Source organism: Nerophis ophidion, linkage group LG04 (genome assembly GCF_033978795.1).
Source record: "Nerophis ophidion isolate RoL-2023_Sa linkage group LG04, RoL_Noph_v1.0, whole genome shotgun sequence".
Classification (NCBI taxonomy): Eukaryota; Metazoa; Chordata; class Actinopteri; order Syngnathiformes; family Syngnathidae; genus Nerophis; species Nerophis ophidion.
This window is the reverse complement of record NC_084614.1, coordinates 35,986,347-36,005,704: the sequence shown is the minus strand read 5'-3', so window position 1 is coordinate 36,005,704 and position 19,358 is coordinate 35,986,347. Positions and strand designations below refer to the sequence as shown.

The 19,358-nt window shown below is 39.0% G+C and overlaps 3 protein-coding genes across 6 annotated transcripts in view; 1 reads left to right on the top strand and 2 right to left on the bottom strand.

The window, feature by feature from the left end:
• shpk (sedoheptulokinase) overlaps positions 1 to 7,500 on the bottom strand; it is a 28,633-nt gene extending 21,133 nt beyond the window's left edge. The window contains exons 1-2 of the mRNA XM_061897979.1: positions 7,283 to 7,500; positions 7,042 to 7,183 (exon numbers count right to left, since the gene is read on the bottom strand). Coding sequence (XP_061753963.1) covers positions 7,042 to 7,183; positions 7,283 to 7,420 — 280 coding nt within the window. The 5' untranslated portion in view covers positions 7,421 to 7,500. The remainder of the gene's footprint in view (positions 1 to 7,041; positions 7,184 to 7,282) is intronic.
• A 2,056-nt stretch (positions 7,501 to 9,556) lies between these two features.
• On the top strand, positions 9,557 to 12,257 carry emc6 (ER membrane protein complex subunit 6). The gene is made up of 2 exons (XM_061897976.1): positions 9,557 to 9,765; positions 11,607 to 12,257. Exon 2 carries the CDS (start codon positions 11,639 to 11,641, stop codon positions 11,969 to 11,971), a length of 333 nt encoding a protein of 110 aa, XP_061753960.1. The 5' UTR covers positions 9,557 to 9,765; positions 11,607 to 11,638; the 3' UTR covers positions 11,972 to 12,257.
• A 1,780-nt stretch (positions 12,258 to 14,037) lies between these two features.
• The window catches only part of p2rx5 (purinergic receptor P2X, ligand-gated ion channel, 5), a 31,387-nt gene continuing 26,066 nt past the window's right edge, over positions 14,038 to 19,358 (bottom strand). For 3 of the 4 annotated variants that reach the window (XM_061897971.1, XM_061897974.1, XM_061897973.1), the window contains one exon: positions 14,038 to 14,792. In XM_061897971.1, the coding sequence (XP_061753955.1) occupies positions 14,531 to 14,792 (262 nt within the window). In that variant the 3' untranslated portion in view covers positions 14,038 to 14,530. The remainder of the gene's footprint in view (positions 14,793 to 19,358) is intronic. The other variant, XM_061897972.1, reaches the window with a different exon arrangement.

Below are 19,358 nucleotides of genomic sequence, written 5' to 3'. Positions count from 1 at the left end.
GCCTGCCGATCATCGAGTCTCTTGATTGATCGGACATGGAGAAGATTTCAGTGATCAGGGAGAACCTGAAACTGATGTTAAACACCTTCCAACCAATGTCTCCACTCCCTTAATGCCTCGTAGACAGCAAGTAACTCCAGATTTCCAGCATCATAATTACGCTCAGCGGAGGATAAACGTCTAGAAAAGAATGCACAAGGGTGGATCTTGTCCTGCTTGGAACGTTGCGAAAGGACTGCACCGACACTTGAATCAGATTCGTCTACCTCAACAATAAAGGGGCAGTCTTGTTCCGGATACACAAGGATGGGTGCGTGGACGAAGCTCCTCTTCAGACACCAAAATGCCATGCCTGCTTCCTCGTTCCACTGAAAAGGTATGCTGGTTGATGTGAGTGCATGACGGGGTGCGGCCAACTTACTGAAATCCTTGATAAAGCGTCCGTAGAATCTAACGAATCCCAGAAAACGACGTAATTCGGTACGGGTAGAGAGTTGAGGCCATTCTACCACCGCCTTCACCTTCTTGGGGTCAGCCTTGATATGTCCCTCTTCAATGACAAAACCGAGAAACTCAACAGAAGAGGAATGAAACTCACACTTTTCAGCTTTGACAAATAGGCGGTTCTCCAGTAATCGTTGAAGGACAAGGCGAACGTGGTGCTGGTTTTTTCCGAAGGTTCTTGGAAAAAATTTGTATGTCATCAAGGTAAACCACCACAAATCGATCAATCATATCTCTAAGAATGTCATTGACAAGGGCCAGAAAAACCGCAGGAGCATTGGTCAGTCCAAAAGGCATAACTTTATACTCAAAGTGACCCAGGTGAGTGTTAAATGCTGTCTTCCACTCGTCTCTCTCGCTGATGCGGACCAGATGATACGCATTGCGAAGATCTAGCTCGGAGAATAAGGTGGCAGGGGTGAGAGGTTCAAGGGATGAGTTAAGCAGAGGTAGAGGGTATTTGTTTTTAATGGTGATACAATTCAGTTGACGGTAGTCAATGCAGGGACAGAGTGAACCATCCTTCTTGCTCACAAAGAAGAACCCAGCGGCTACAGGCGACTTAGATGGTCTGATGATACCAGAAGCAAGGGACTCGGAGATGTAATCCTTCATCGATTGTTTTTCAGGGAGAGACAAGTTATACAACCGACTGCAAGGGAGGGCTGCATTTGGGATGAGGTCGATAGTGCAGTCGTACGGTCTGTTAGGTGGAAGAGACAAAGCTTGTTCCTTACTGAAAACGGCGGCTAAATCGTGGTAAATTCTGGGGACACAGCAGCGGTCCACCGGAGGTGACGCTGGTCTCGGATATTCGGAATGAAATACTGCAGATTTAAGGCAATGAGCATGGCAGTGGTTACTCCAAGCCAGAATCTTGCCAGTAGTCCAGGAGATGTGGGGATCATGTTGAACAAGCAAAGATTGGCATAGAACCAGAGGGGATACTGGAGTGTCCAAAACCCAGAAGCTGATGACCTCTGTGTGATTGTCAGAAAGGGTAAGAGATAATGGCTTATTGCGGTACTTGATGGGGCCCAAGGGGTGGCCATCTAGAGCCTGGGCAGAAACAACATTTTCTAAAAGTATTAATGGAATAAGCTTCTTTTAGGCATACTTCAAGTCCATGAAGCTTTCGTCGGCACCGGAGTCCAGGTATGCGTCCATGAACAACGTCCTAGCTTCCCAAGTCAAGATTGCGGGGAACAGAATACTGGAGTTCCTCCTGGAGGGAGTTGTGGGGACAGTTGTATGACTCACCAGGATCCCCTTGACGGGTGAGCCTGATCCTTTTGGCTGAAAAGTGCATCCGCCCAGCCACAGTATAAACAGAGTCGAAGTTGTAACCTCCGTTCTCATTCCTCCAAGGATAGTTGAGACCTGCCAATTTACATGGGTTCATGAGGTGTGGTTAGAACCGGACTTACGGTGCCAGAACTTCTGGTGAGGGGACGGTTGGTCTTTCCAGAGGCTCCTGAAGCAGTCCTGCCATAGTCGCTCTCCCTCTCCGCCTCACATTCCATGAGTCGTTGATCGAATAGTAGGGCTAACTCAATGAGGTCTTGACAGTTAGAAGGTCTGTCCCGCAACAAGCCGTCCTTAATAGAGTCGTTAAGTCCTCTTTGATAAGCGCTCTGAAGTGCCTTGTCGTCCCATCCACTCTCTGCCGCCAGGGTTCTGAATTCCAAAGTATATAAGTAGCCACAGATCGGGGGCCCCTGTTGCACCATAACACATCATAAACACAACGGAACAAATACCCAGAACCCCTTGCAGCACTAAGTCTTCCAGGATGCTACAATATACAGTATACCCCCACTTACCACCAAACCCCGCCCACCTCATTGTTATTTTATTCTAAAATGTATTAGCCTGTGGTAAAAGTATATGTTGATATTTACCTAAGAAGCCTGCAAATAGAAAAGAGGAATTCCATTTTTATTTAAATTGTATTTAATATACCATTGATGTTTTTCCATTTGTTTTTGAAAGTTGATTTTACACTATTAAGTTATATAAGCATTGCTTGTTCCATATTCAATGTTAAAGCAAATCAGTGTAGCAAACTGAGAAATAATTAACGTTTTATTCATGCACTTTCTCTTGCTACTTCAAGGCTTGAATGTTTAATTCATTCATTATTGTTATTTTATTTTCCAATTTCTTATTAGCCTGTGAAAAAAGTTTATTTTGATATTTACCTCAGAAGGCTGCAAATAGAAAAGAGGCATTCAATTTTTATTGTATTTGATATGACATTGATATTTTTTAATTATTATTATTTGAAACTGGATTTTGCTTGTAACTATAAAGTTATATAAAGCCTTGCTTCTTCAATTCTCAATGCAAAACTTGTTTGGGTCCCTATTAAAAGGTGAATTTGTTCAACTTTGGTCCACTGCTTTGTTCAGTTTTAAATTTTGGCCCACTCTGTATTTGAGTTTGACACCCCTGATCTAGAGGCTTTTAAAGCTACTTCATTTATGCAATTGAGCAATTTTGTGAGGAGGTGTCATTAGCCCAGAGTCTGCAACCCGCGGCTCTGGAGCCACATGCAGCTCTTTCATGCCACCGCCGTGGCTCCCTTTGGCTTTGAAACAAAATGTCAACAAATAATGGTTACTTAGTTAATTACGTTTTTTTTTTAATCTAACAGTTGTTATTTTGAAGAGTTCTGGTATCTTATGATATGATAATAAAACATTTTGATATATTGTTGATCTAAGGTGGGTAGGTAGGTAGGTCAGTCGGTAGGAAGGTAGGTAGGTACGTCACTATTGTCATTGCACAAGTACAACGGAATTTTGTTTTAGCACAAAGCCGTTCAAGATGAGACAAACAAACAGTGTATAGAGTTACAAAACAGGAACGCTGATGGGTCGCCACAAGGCGCCCCGTAAAAGATGGGAAAAAGGTCAACGCTGGGGGGGAATGAGTAAAAAAATACAATCCAGACTGGGCTCCTAAGGGGCCCCAGTCTGGAGTGGGAAAAAAACCTCAAAAGCAAAGCACATATACATATTACAACATACATCTCCAGACTTGCAACAGAGGGGGGCGCTGCCCAGTTGTCCATCACCCCTAAGGGATTCACGTATGTCACAGCTCCTGTGCGTCATCTCCTGCTGCCAAGCAATTGTGTATTGTTTTTAGCGGTCAACCCCCGGTAAGATATCAATGGACCGTTAAAAAAACAGAAACATTTCTGATGAAAATAGAACATTTAATGCTTCATGGACAGATTGTGCTTTCATTGAATTGAATTGAAATATTTATTTCAAACCTGCACAGTACAACTAAACACAGTTTTTTTTGGTTTTTTTTACATGTTGGCAAAGATATTTATGCAAGGCTAGAAAAGGGGTTGGATGAAGCAGCTGCTCATAATAGCCCAACCCCTCTCACTCATTCCAAATTTACATAAACAATATAATACAAGAACAATACTCTATGAACAAAACAAGAAAAATTCCTGTACACTAACAATACCATGACACAAGACGAGACAAAACATACACACACACACACACACACACACACACACACACACACACACACACACACACACACACACACACACACACACACACACACACGGGCCCAAACACTCTCCGACCATACACCTCTCTCCCATCGCTCTGTGCTGAGGGCATCACTCTCTTTCCTCCTCGTACTTCTTCAGTACTTCTTTTTTAAACAGTGTTTTAAATTTAATCATGCTGGAACACGTTTTTAACTCGTCCCCTAAGTTGTTCCACAGACTGACTCCACGCACTGAAATGCACATTGATTTTAAAGTGGTTCTAAATTCAGGCAAATATAATTTGTTGTTTCCTCTTAAAGGGGAACATTATCACCAGACCTATGTAAGCGTCAATATATACCTTGATGGTGCAGAAAAAAGACCATATATTTTTTTAATCGATTTCCGAAGTGTAAATGGGTGAATTTTGGGGAATTAAACGCCTCTCTGTTTATCGCTCTGGAGGCGATGACATCAGAATGTGACGTCGCTGAGGTAATACAGCCGCCATTTTCATTTTCAACACATTGTAAACATTAGGTCTCAGCTCTGTTATTTTCCGTTTTTTCGACTATTTTTTGGAACCTTAGAGACATCATGCCTCGTCAGTGTGTTGTCGGAGGTTGTAACAACACAAACAGGGAGGGATTTAAGTTGGACCGCTGGCCCGAAGATGCGAAAGTGTCAGCCGCCAGACCCCCATTGAATGTGCCAGAGTGTCTCCACATTTTACCGGCGATGACAGACATGACACAGAGATGTATGGATAACCTGCAGGTGCATTTGCAACGATAAAGTCAACGAAATCACAAAGGTGAGTTTTGTTGATGTTGACTTATGTGCTAATCAGACATATTTGGACGCGGCGTGACTGCCAGCTAAAAGATGCTAACATGCTAAGCTAAACGACGCTAACATGCTATATACTGGCGGTGCTAAGGCAGACATGGCACAGAGATGTATGGATAACCTGCAGATGCATTTGCAACGATAAAGTCAACGAAATCACAAAGGTGAGTTTTGTTGATGTTGACTTATGTGCTAACCAGACATATTTGGTCGCGGCGTGACTGCCAGCTAAAAGATGCTAACATGCTAAGCTAAACGACGCTAACATGCTATATACCGGCGGTGTTAAGGCAGACATGGCACAGAGATGTATGGATAACCTGCAGATGCATTTGCAACGATACTCAACGAAATCACAAAAGTGAGTTTTGTTGATGTTGACTGCCAGCTAATCGATACTAACATGCTACGCTAATGAAGTGAAGTGAATTATATTTATATAGCGCTTTTCTCTAGTGACTCAAAGCGCTTTACATAGTGAAACCCAATATCTAAGTTACATTTAAACCAGTGTGGGTGGCACTGGGAGCAGGTGGGTAAAGTGTCTTGCCCAAGGACACAACGGCAGTGATTAGGATGACGGAAGCGGGAATCGAACCTGCAACCCTCAAGTTGCTGGCACGGCCGCTCTACCAACCGAGCTATGCCGCCCGATGCTAACATTAATCGATGCTAACATGCTATTTACCGGCGCTAAAGCAGACATGGCACAGACATGTATGGATAACCTGCAGATGCATTTGCAACTATATTACGTTTCCTTCCACCCGCATTTAATGCGAAAAAAACACTTACCAATCGACGGATTTAAGTTGCTCCAGTGTCACACGATGCGAAAGTCCTGATCATTTGGTCCGCACATTTTATCGGCGATGCTAACGCAGCTATTTGGCCATGCCATGGCTATGAATAGCGTCAATAGCTATTCGCTCAATAGCTTCAATTTCTTCTTCAATACTTTCATACCCCAACCATCTGTTTCAATACATACGTAATCTGTTAAATCGCTTAAACCGCTGAAATCCGAGTCTGAATCCGAGCTAATGTTGCTATATTTTGTTGTGGTATTCCCATTGTTTGTTTACATTGGCAGCACTGTATGACGTCACAGGAAAATGGATAGTGGTTTCGAGGATAGCCAAAATAAGGCACTTTAAAGCTTTATTTAGGGATATTCCGAGACCGGTAAAATTTTGAAAAAAAAATTCAAAAAATACAACAAGCCACTGGGAACTGATTTTTATTGTTTTTAACCCTTTAGAAATTGTGATAATGTTCCCCTTTAAACTGTAACTATGGTGATCATCTCTGTCATGGAATAGGTTCTGTATATTGGATGGTAGAGAGTTTTGGGATGCCCTAAACATAATTTGAGCAGGTTTAAAATTGATCACATCGTTCAGTTTAAATTGCTTTAAGTCCATAAATAGTGGATTTGAATGATGTCTGTAGTGAACATTGGAAACAATCCTGATGGCCTTTTTCTGCAGAGTGACTAAAGGCTGTAGATGTGATTTATAACAATTTCCCCAGACTTCAACACAATACTTTAAATATGACATGATAAATGAATGATATAATAAGAGCAGAGCATTGGTGTTCAATAGATGACATGATGTCCTCATCATTCCAACACATTTAGCAACTTTTGTCCTCAGGTAACTTATATGAGGCTTCCATGAGATATTTTCATGACGAGGTTGTTCTTTTCCCTTTTTAGTCAAATTGAATATGCAGCAGTTGTATGCCTTCAGAATATTGGCGCAACTTGATTTTTTTCAAATTCATTAATAAGCGAAGGACCAGTGTATTTTTTTTCAAAGGTTCAAAATAATTTGGTGATTTGCTTATAGGCAAGAAATAAAATGTGAATTGTTGTCAAGTGTTTGATTTCATAAATTCTATAGCATAAGTGTAAGGAAACTATAAGTGGTGTTATCGTCATTTTAGAAATCTAACAGAGTTTGCAGCTCTAGTTGGGTTTTATTTGGGGACAAACAAGCTCAAATGGCTCTTTGTATGCTGAAGATTGCCGACCCCTGCACTTTAGCCACTTTCATTAAATATTACTTGTCAATATCTCAAAGTGTCTTTCTTACACCATAATAAAAACAGAGAGCAAGTGAGTCCAATAGCCACAATAATACATAAACAGCTGTTCTTACCGCTGTTAGCTTTCCAAAATAAAACACCGTGCATTTGTCCTGATACCCCAATCTTGACCACATTCTGCAGTTGGTCTCTCGGCAGAAGTCCAATGCAGCGGTTGAGTGTGTCCACAATCTGTACACAGTCCTGCTCCTTGGCCTGTGCGTGGAGGACAACAGGGAACCAGACAGCAAGCACGTGTTAAAACTAAACGTTTGTTAGAGAAGTTCAGAGCCGCTATTTAAATTTTGCACTTACTTTTATGCCGCTAAAATCTGCAATATCAGAAGCAGATGGTAAACTCTGACTTGCAGCAACTGCCCCGGTCCGTTTTTCTAGTAAAACGGCTTTAATCGAGGTGGTGCCCACATCCAAACCCAGAATGTAAGCAGACATGACGGCTAGCCAGTACTTGTTGTACCGTCACTACACGGCAGCTTCCGAGAAGCATATGTCTGCGGAACTATTGATCGGTCTACGCATGCGCACACCGGTTTTACGGCAGTTACCATGGTTTTCGTTTTGTAATCTTTTAATTTGAATAACAGAGTCAAGTAAAGGTTACGTAAAACAAAAGTTACTTAAGAACCAAGTATTTATTTCGAATCAGATCCGCACAGAAACATGAACATGTGCTTAAATAGTATTTTGTACAACTACATTTATATCAAATAAATCTATTCGCAAAACTGACGATTCAAAAGTATACTTATTGTCAGGTGGCGGATATATATTTGAGTTACAGCAAGTGCCTTGTAAACACATTTTACAAAATAAATTAGGCTATGGCAGTCAGTGGCGCCCCCATGCGTTATTCGTTGCGATGACAGAAGAGGGAAAGTGGTTGAGAATGTGTCGATAACACTCCCTTATTCTTTTTAAATATATCCAGAGGTAGGTAGTAACGCGCTACATTTACTCCGTTACATCTACTTGAGTAACTTTTGGGATAAATTGTACTTCTAAGAGTAGTTTTTTTGCAACATACTTTTACTTTTACTTGAGTATATTTATAGAGAAGAAACGCTACTTTACTCCGCTCCAATTATCTACACTCAGCTCGCTACTCGCTATTTTTTTTATCGCTCTATTAATGTTTGTTTTGGTTTTTCACAGTAAGGTCTACGCATGCCTGCGTTTCACCAATCACATGCAGTCACTGGTGACGTTGGACCAATCAAACAGAGCCAGACGGTCACATGACCGTCACACGTAATACCCAATTTAAACAAGTTGAAAAACTTATTCGGGTGTTACCATTTAGTGGTCAATTGTACGGAATATGTACTGTACTGTGCGATCTACTTATAAAAGTTTCAATCAATCAATCAAAAGTCTCAAAGAAAAAAGACACTTTTTATTTCAACCGTACTTCCCGTCAAAAGCCTAAAGACTCATCGCACAGTTCCTGTCTTCACAATAAAAGCGCCGCTCCATCGCGCCTGCGCCAACAAAATAAGAGTCTCCAAAAGCCGGCGCAAACAAGCTAGCAAGCTACGGAGTTTGCCGCCAATGTATTTCTTGTAAACTGTATAAAAAACGAATATATAAGCTGGACAAATAAGATGCCAAAAACCAACGACTTTCATGTGGTATTAGACAGAAAGGAGGAACTTTTTTTCTCCTCCATTTGAAAACGTGGATGTGATCGCACCACTGATTCCAATCAATGCAAGTCATCAGAATCAGGTAATACACCAACTTATATTCTTGTCTTCATGAAAGATAGGAATTTATATGTTAAACATGAATGTATATTCATTTAAACAATTTAACATGTGAACAAAAATGGCAAAATAAATAAATATAAATTATATACTGTAAATATAAATGTATATATATATATATATATATATATATGATATGTGTGTATGTATATGTATATATGAAGTAGATCACCTCGACTTGGAAATTTATTAAGTAATTGATTAACGTTGAAAAAGTTATTGGGGTGTTACCATTTAGTGATCCATTGTACGTAATATGCACTGTACTGTGCAATCTACTAATACAAGTTTCAATCAATCAATCAATGCCTACTGAGCCTATGGTGCTGTTAAGTTATTGTGGCTCAATGTGCCTTAATTTTTTTTATTTTAATGTACTATTATTTAATATACATTATTGTTTTAGTTGCTTAAGAGATATTCCTGGCTCTGAATTTGCTCGTTGCTATTTTTATGTTTTTGTGCATTATTTGTTGCCGTGATCATTAAACAAACAGGTTACTCATCAGTTACTCAGTACTTGAGTAGTTTTTTCACAACATACTTTTTACTTTTACTCAAGTAAATATTTGGGTGACTACTCCTTACTTTTACTTGAGTAATAAATCTCTAAAGTAACAGTACTCTTACTTGAGTAAGATTTCTTACTACTCTACCCACCTCTGAATATATCCCTTGTTCGTGTTTGTATTTGTAATCCATTTTACTCGTATGCAAGCTACTTTTGTATTCAACACATTTATAAAACATTAAAACATCACAAATATGAGAAGAATGCAGCATCGACCACCTCCTGTTTGATGACTGGGCTCTACCCACAATTACTTGCGAATAGCATGGACTATCAGGCTCCGAGTATCATACACACTCGAATAAATGTGCGTTTCCCTGGCAATTCTGGCTAACATTCGTCCAAGCTGGTTCATTTTCAAGTCGCCAACGTAACTTTTTACGGATGATGCGTTTGTGATTGCGCCGTCAAAGGAGCAAAATAATCCCCTTCGTTGACCTCCGGTAAGAATCTCATGTCGTTTAGCAGTACGTTAGCATGCTAACACTAGCGATGCTATACATGTATGCTCAAATAAGATAGAAATGCTGTGAAACAGAACTTAAACATACACTGCTCTTGCTCTACAAAGGGCTCGTGTTGATTATTAAAATGATTTTATGACGTTTTGATTCATTTGTATACAGTAATCCCTTGTGTGTCGCTTTAAATTGGGTCCGGATAAGACTGCGATGACATTAATTTCGTAAAGTAGGAATATGAATCGAATATTTTCCTAGCCTCCTTAATAAACCTGTTTACTACATTTAAGTATTTTTTTAACAATGTGAGAGCCCTCTAGACACGAAATACCCTCTTTTAGTCACCTTTACGCTAATGTAATCCAATTTCGTAATATTAAAGGCTGAGTCAATCAGTGACCACAGTACTGAACAGTGGTCTTACTAATTTTGTATTGATTTTTTAAGTTCATTAAGCCATATTTATGCTTGGAAACGTTGTACATTTTTGAAAATTAGAAAACCTGCAATGAGGTTGTGACTTGTCCAAGCTGTATCCCACCTTCCGCAGCAGGGATAGACTCCAGCACCCCCCCCCCCCCCCCCCTCCCCCAACCCCGAAAGGGACAAGCGGTAGAAAATGGATGGAATCTGCGATGAGGTGAAACGATATTAAGCGGCGACTGAGACATTTGCTACACCAACTAATGGCGGGGATGCTTTTGACTTAAATTTTGGCCTGCAACTTAAAGGAATTGGCCGAGATACAGCTCTTACAGCAAAACACTCTTAAAGGCAAACTGCATTTGGGGGGGGGGAATTTTGCCAATCATTCAAAATCCTTATATAAGACAAGAACACATTTTTCTTTATTATTCATTGTTAATAGTAAATAAATGTAATCAAAAGTCAGCTCACAATGGAGCCAATTGGAGTCACTCTATTTTTCCTATAAAGCCCTTAAAACATCCAGACAGCTCCATTAAGGATTTTATGCATGTAATGTAACGGGAACATTTATAATAACATTTAATATCTACGTATTTGCTCATTTTAAGCATATAGCGGCGTATTAATTGAAAGAAAAACGCATAAAGACATTAACCTTTTTTTTTTACATCAGTGATTAGTACACTGCGGATTTCATGAGAGCTAACAAACATAATAAAACACTTACTGTACAATGTCTTCTGTCAATAGAATGCCAACTGATAGAATCTTGTGGTATTCCTGTTTGGATGAAAAATGACTCATAATCTATGCCAAGAATAGGGGGGTAGTACCAAGCGTCTATACGTATCATTCTTGCCATTGCCAGGTCTAAATTGTCTGTCAACATGTACCACCGTTTCAGAATACTTTCTCATAAATCATGCCTCTAGATGAGAGACATGGTTTATGATCCAAGCTACAATTACACAAGCAAAGAAACAGGTTACCACTCAATGATGACAACACTGGCACACAAGTTGGTGATCACAGACAGCACTGATATAAATAGCTTGTCTGCTTTAGCGCCTATAATAACAATATCACTAATACATGGTTCATATTCGAGTCACAACATGTAAATAAAGTTTTTGGGATGTTTTTTTATTGGGTTTATGGACGTAATAGAGGACCTCCCATTGGCTCCATTGTAAATTGACTTTTATTTAGGATTATTTACGAGTTGGAATGCATCAGTCGTCATGTGTTTCATAATGATGGCGAACGAAAGGCAAAATTACCCAAAATGTGCAGTTCCCCTTTAGGTCGAGGTACCACTGTGTCACCTTTTGTTAGCACATTGGTTGATTGTTTTCAAAGGTGGCGTTTGAGTAAACGCTTTCCTATCTCCGCAGGCATTTTCCTGCCACCGGGAACCACAGCCAAGATGGCAGCCGTTGTCGCCAAGCGAGAGGGACCACAGTTCATCAGCGAAGTGGCCATGAGGGGCAACGCAGCCGTGCTGGACTATTGCCGTACCTCTGTGTCAGCGCTGTCCGGAGCTACAGCTGGTATCCTGGGTTTGACGGGACTGTATGGCTTCGTTTTTTACGTTTTGTCCTCGTTCCTCTTGTCTCTGCTGCTCATTCTCAAGGCTGGGCGGCGATGGAACAAATGCTTCAAGTCCAGGCGGCTACTCTTCACTGGGGGCTTCGTTGGAGGTCTTTTCACCTACGTCCTATTCTGGACTTTCCTTTATGGAATGGTGCACGTATACTAAACCCATCCCCTTGCTCCTGAACTAATTCAACTTGATTTGATATGTAGATGAGCCAAAATAGTTAGAATTGTATTCAACTATGACCTGCTGATATAAGAGGGAGCGTGTTAATAATTCCAATTGTCCTCCCACACTTGCTACTACTCACAGTGCCCATAAATTTTATTTTTGTGTGGTTATAGTGTTACATATACAGAGCACACCACTTCCATCTACACTTAATGTTCAGTACTGATGTTAGATACATAAAATGTGATTACTAATTGAAATAAATACCTCTCAACAACTGGTTTGCTTACATCATCCATTCATTTTTGTGTTTTACTTATCAAAAAGTCATTCATTTCCAACAAAGACAGTTCAAATAAATAAAAACAGGAATACAATAAATTAAATGGTCACAGTAGGCCTTTAGTACACAACATCAAGATATTATATTGTAAAGAATATTACTTTTATTTTTAGCAGGTGATTTTGACACGACGCACATAAAAAAACAGAATTAAAATAAAGCGAGGTCCTGGATAGACTGCATATTTTTAAGCAGCGACTAAAATCTACCTTTTATCAGACACCAAATTCTATGTTCCCAAACCGTGTTAATCAAATTTGTTTAAGATGAACTTTTGGAACTTTGCAAAAGCTTGAACTGATGATATCATTTATAACATAAATAATGTACATTCAATAAAAAATGCACCATAACCAAAATAAATTCCTACATTTTGAAAATGTAGTTCATACAGGTTGAAGCGAGTCTAAGTTACCTCAATGCATGTGACCTACTTAATATTTTTTAAAAAGCAAAATATCAAACAGAAATTTAGTGTGTAAAAATTGTAAACTAGTAAAACAGCCAATAGAGTATGATTGCAGTGGAATATTTTTTTATGTCATTGTGAATGTGAGTGTGAATGTTGTTTGTCTATCTGTGTTGGCCCTGCGATGAGGTGGCGACTTGTCCAGGGTGTACCCCGCCTTCCGCCCGATTGTAGCTGAGATAGGCGCCAGCGCCCCCCGCGACCCCAAAAGGGAATAAGCGGTAGAAAATGGATGGATGTTTACTTAAGGGATCATTGGCATTTTCAAGAAGAGAACTTAGTCCTGTCATATGGAGGCAGTTTTTCCCTACAGTCTGCACACAAGGAGTTGAGTTATAACAGCATCGAGTCACAGTCACCCATGAATAGTCAATAAACGTGAATAATTGAGACTACGGTTATGTTATATTTCACTAATATAATACAGTCTGGGGTAACTAGTTGACTTGTCTGATGTCTGATCAATAATTGCAATAAAAGTGACTTGTAATTTTAAAATTAATTTTAACTACACCAACCCTTCCCATCTTTTTAATCTTTATTGTCAAATGAAGCTTACAAGCTAAATGTATTGAATAAATATGCTCCACACATGTATTAAACATCTTCATTGTAAAATGTAAAGTCACTAATTAATGCTAATGATCTGTAATGTTGGTTAAATCAACGTGTGGGCTTTAACTTTGAAATTAAAAACATGCATATGTATTAGAGCTGTGAATCTCGTGCTCCTTTCCTGACGACGTAGAGCACAAATTAAACTCTAAGCCTGTCAAACCACACATACGTACTAACCTGTACTCCGTGTTATGCGGTTATGTGTACGTTTTTTATTATTACAGATCTATAAATCATGACTAGTGTAAATGAGAAGGGTTTCTGAAAAAAATCTTGGAGAGCAAAAGCACAAATGGACATATTTTCCACAAATGAAAAAATCTATTTTTTTAATTAACTAAAGTATTACTTAGATTTTTAAATAAATAAAAACAATTCTTTGAATTAAAATATTTTTTATAAAAAAAATGTGTTTTAAAAATGCAATTTTTTATACTGAATTAGTTTTATTTAAAAATGCATGTTTAATATATTAAAAAATACATTTTTCATATGCTATATTGAAGTATTGTTTACAGTAAATTAATTATATTACAGTATATATATATTATAACCTCTTAATATTCCACTGAAATAAAACATTTCTTGAATACATGCATTTTTGCCATAGTACCCAGACTTTAGGGACACCTTGCAAATATGTACTTTATTGCAAATTGATCTACGACTACTACAGAACCCGTTTATGTCTATACTCCTGCCATCAACATAACAAGCAGTCGACATAATCAAAACTAGGCCTTGTAAGCACATTTATTTCTGGTATAACAATGGGTGATAATAAAGTTACGGCAGTTTGTTGACATGGTTTTCCTTAGCTGATTGAATTCTAGGCTGATATCGTACACTCGTATCCAAACAGAGCTGCTGTGCTCATTTCACTGTTGCAAATAAGCTGGACTGACTTAAACGTGTCAATGGCTGCCAAGTTTGGTAAGATAATGACTTTTAGGACAGTTTTTCCCTAACATCTGCAAGGTTCCATGCATCAGTGTCCTGGCACACGTGCGTTTGTGTGGACTGACCATGCTGTCTTCAGTCAGGACGAGCCGACAGGTAAACACTTCCACCTTTTGCAACCTAACTGACCCAGAGAACCACTGTGGGTCTTTTGTTTTTTTCAGTTGAGTGAAGAGAATGTGATGTGATGCTTTGGTTCTGCACCTTGAGGAGAGAGAGCGGATGTGTAGCGCTGGCCCGTGTTGCGTGGAATGGTGGGACCCCGCTTGTCCGCTGATGATTTCTTGTCAGCGTTAACAGACGAGCCCACGATGTCTTCTGTGGTTTTGATGGCGTTCACAGACACTTTCTCTGTTGCAGATTTCCTGGATTTCTTCTCCCGTTGTCCTGGCTTGTCCGCCTTGTCTTTGGTCCGCTCTTTCCTGAATTAAACAATTCGTAAGTTAGCTGGGATCTTTAAAATCCACAGTACATACATTAGGTCAGGGCTGTCCAAACTTTTGCAGCACACAGTGAAATATTGGGCTGCAAATTGTAGATTACAAATGCTAAAAAAAAAAAAATCTCTCATTAACTACCTGAACAAAACTTAAGCTTTATGGGTTTTTTTTAAGTCACAAAGCAAATAAGTGTAATATCTAAAAATATATATCAGTGGTTCTCAAACTTTGTTCACTAAGTACCCCCTCAGAAAATACATGGTTCTCCAAGTACCACCAAAATAACCAACATTAAAATATAGTAGGGTAGTAGGCCTAAATATTCTTCAAAAACAAGGTAACGGTTTTATCGAACAAATTTATTTAATTTTAAGATTACACACAATTTGAAGAGTAACACTGTGTGAACATTTATTTAAGTGCGTCATATGCCTATCATTAGATGGAGCCCACGTACCAGTTTGAGAATCACATATATATATATATATATATATATATAAAATACATAGATTAATTTATTTCAGGACCAATACAATCAAGCTGCGGGCCAAAAATTGTCCCCCGGCCACACTTTATATGAGGCGGTATAGCTCGGTTGGTAGAGCGGCCGTGCCAGCAACTTGAGGATTGCAGGTTTGATCCCCGCTTCCTCCATCCTAGTCATTGACGTTGTGTCCTTGGGCAAGACACTTTACCCGCCTGCTCCCAGTGTTACCCACACGTTTAAATGTAACTTAACTATTGGGTTTCACGATGTAAATCGCTTTGAGTCACTAGAGAAAAGCGCCATATAAATATAACACACTTCACACACACACTTTGGAAACCCCTTCTTTAGAGCATAAACTTTCGATGCTGCTTACTTTTATGCTTTTACCTATGTTATTGTGTTTTATGTTTAAATTATGGTTGTGTGGTTGTAGGTAGGGCTGTGAATCTTTGGGCACCAAACGATTCGATTCGATTCTTGGGGGTATACGATTCGATTTGCAATCTAATCGAGTCCAACCGATTCGAGACTCAACATCAATACATTTTTAATAACACTGGGTGCCAGTTCTATAGCTAACTACATTCCCCCAAATAATAGACAACAGCTCTGATAACAGTTTTTATCCAATCCAATCAATCCAATCCACTTTATTTATATAGCACATTTAAACAACAAGAACGTTTCCAAAGTGCTGCACAGCCATGTTAAAAACAATATTAAAAACAATATGCTCGTCAAATGGCTGAATAAAAACAAAAAAATAAATAAATATAAAACCAATAAAAAAACTATTAAACAATGAATATGGTTGAAAACTATTTTAAAGGGTAAAAGCAATTAAAACAGTAAAATAGAAATGTATAAAAACACAGAGGACCACACAACTCACATAGTGTTAAAAGCCAAAGAATAAAAGTGGGTCTTAAGACGAGACTTAAAACACGGCACTGTGGAAGCAGTTTGAACATGGAGGGGCAGAGTGTTCCAGAGCTTAGGGCCGACCACAGAGAAGGCCCTGTCTCCCCTGGTTTTAAGTCTGGTCTTGGGCACCACGAGCTGGAGCTGGCTTTCGGACCCCATAACACGCGAAGGATTGTAAATTTGGATGAGGTCCGAGATATATTGAGGTGCCAGTCCATGTAAAGATTCAAAAACAAACAGCAATGTTTTAAAATCAATTCTAAAATGAACAGGGAGCCAGTGCAAACTCTGAAGAATTGGGGTTATATGCTGGCGTTTCCTGGCCCCTGTTAAAAGTCGTGCTGCCGCGTTCTGGACTAACTGCAACCGGGAAAGAGCTTTTTCGCTAATGCTAATTTATTAATCAAAAGAAAACCAGTTTTGTTTAATAATATTTTATCCAAAAATTTAATAAACTCAAACAGAAATAAGGCAACAAGGGAATTATCCAACACATTTCTAAATTATAACTGTTACAGCAGATATGTGCATCTACATCAACAATATGATTTGCCCAAGTAGCTGGACAGGACCGATTAAAAAAAATATTTTTGATTTTTTTTGTTTTTTTAATGAATTTAAGAAGAATTGAACTTTTTAGGAATTTTTCCTATCGTTCACAATAATTATGAAAGACATGACGACGCATGGATTTTTAAAATTAATTGTAACTCTTAGATAAATGTCAGCTTACAGCGCAGCCAATGGGAGGTCTTCTATTCCGCCCATAAAACCCAATAAAAAAAACCTTCAAAAAGCACCAACAATCCTCAGTTTACATTTTGTGATACTGTTATTATAAGCTCTAACACAGACAAACTATTTATAGCGGCACACAAGCCTGTGAACAATTTCGACTTGATCGACTGGCGAGGTGTTTCCTCACTACTTTGCTCCCTGGAAGTTTATTGTAGATCATAAATCATGCATCTCACCTGGACAGAAGAAGTCTGAGGACGTACACAATGACAGTTGCTACACTTTAACAGACATTTACGACCCGGAAATTGAGAGAACGACACGAAAATACGGTTGGTCACCTCTGTGACCCAGCCCCTTTTCTTTGCAAGGATTATAGTCATTTTTAATCTAAATGGGACTATATGAACATCCTAGCAGTCAGTATTCTAACGACAGCAGACCATGTACAGTAAGTGATGTTTCATTATGTTTGTTAGCTCATGAAGTCTGCAGTGAGTAGTAATCAGTGATGAAGAAAAAAAAGCAAATGGTGTGATGCGTTTTTGAAATTATTGTGCCGCATATTCTTAAAATGATCAAAGTACGTGAATATAAAATTGTATCATAAATGCGCCTGTTACTTCATTACATATATACCTACATCATGTATATAAACCTTTCGAGAAGGATTGCACTTTTTGGGGAAGTTTGTCTATCACAATTACTATGAGACGAGAAGACAAAAGTTTTGGGTTTTTTTCCACTTTCTAACACATAAATATCGGCTCGTTTTAGGTCGCTAGCAATGCAGCTAACGGGAGCAATAAATTCTACTTCCAAATCACTTTAAAAATGCATTCAAAAAACGTCAACAATATTTCCTTTACGTTCCGTAACCTGTATAATAACCAAGCTGTAACGACATTGTTATTGTAAGAGCGAACACTGAGGAACTCTTTCTAGCGTAGTAACACATCGTCATGCTTTGATTTTAGCTGTAAAAGCTAACTACGGCAAGAGATGAGCTAGCTTGTATGTCAGCACGAAACACTTTTGAGTTTGTAATGCACAACACTGCGATAGGACACCAATCTGTACTGACTAAAAAACAATGAACAATCATATTACAAGACGGCGTGGGGCAGTGGGAGAGAGGCCGTGCGCAACCCGAGGGTCCCTGGTTCAGTCCCTACCTAGTACCAACCTCGTCACGTCCGTTGTGTCCTGAGCAAGACCCTTCACCCTTGCTCCTGATGGGTGCTGGTTAGCGCCTTGCATGGCAGCTCCCTCCATCAGTGTGTGAATGTGTGTGTGAATGGGTAAATGTGTCAAAGCGCTGTGAGTACCTTGAAGGTAGAAAAGCGCTGTACAAGTACAACCCATTTATCATTTATCATTTAATTAGGTTTTCGAATTTTATAACAACCCATTTATCATTTACAGTATGTGTAAAGTATTAGCCCACATTTCATGTTTTGTTTGTACACAGCTAGCCAGACAGCATATGCACTATAGTTTTAATAACACGCATGACATGCTGCGTGTTTAATGGCCAGATGTTTCTTGTTGATTTAGGTAAGCAATCGATTTATGTTGAAATAACTTTGCTCCACATTTATAGCGTCAACATCGCTTTCATCCCTTCTACCGGCTTCCATCTGCTCCAACATCTTCCTCTTCCTCCATGCTCGCTTCTAGAAGCAACAATATATTTAGCTACATAAGTATAAGGTTGTAAATCCTCATTTGTCCAATTATATTTGTCTTTGTTGTCTGTTACCAAGTTTGCCATGACTAGAAAACACATGCGGGTTTGATTCTAGAAGTAGGAACCCACATTTGTTGTCAGAAGTCAGACGTGCGCTCCTATGGAAACAGAATTCAATGCGCAGAAAAAATCAGTCCCGGAAATGATTAAAATGATCAAAATATGGTAAATATTGAACATATTACATATTGTTATGAACATGTCTGTTACTATATCATATATAGACTTGCACTGTGTATATAAAATGTTGTTAGAGGGTTTTGAAATTGATTTAGAGGGCTTTGAAGGCTAAACACCATTAGGCGCATCTTTTAAGCGTTTTTTTATCATCTTTAAAATCGTTTTTAAAAAAAAAAGTGTTTTCTTGTCTTTCATAATGGCTGTGAACGATAGGCAAAATTCCCCCCAAAAAGTACAGTTCCCCTTTAATGGAGGTGTTTTAAAGTCGTTTATAGGTAGAATAGAGCGGCTCCCATGGGCTCAATTGTAAGCGGACTTTTGATCACATTTATTTAATATTTAGAATACAAAAAAAATTGTCAGGTCTCTCGTAATAATTGTGGACGATGTTGGCCCTGCGATGAGGTAGCGACTTGTCCAGGGTGTACGCTGCCTTCCGCCTGATTGTAGCTAAGATAGGCACTAG

Excerpts from the sequence above, each read along its gene's own strand:
- emc6 (XM_061897976.1), top strand. The coding sequence starts at position 11,639 with ATGGCAGCCGTTGTCGCCAAGCGAGAGGGACCACAGTTCATCAGCGAA.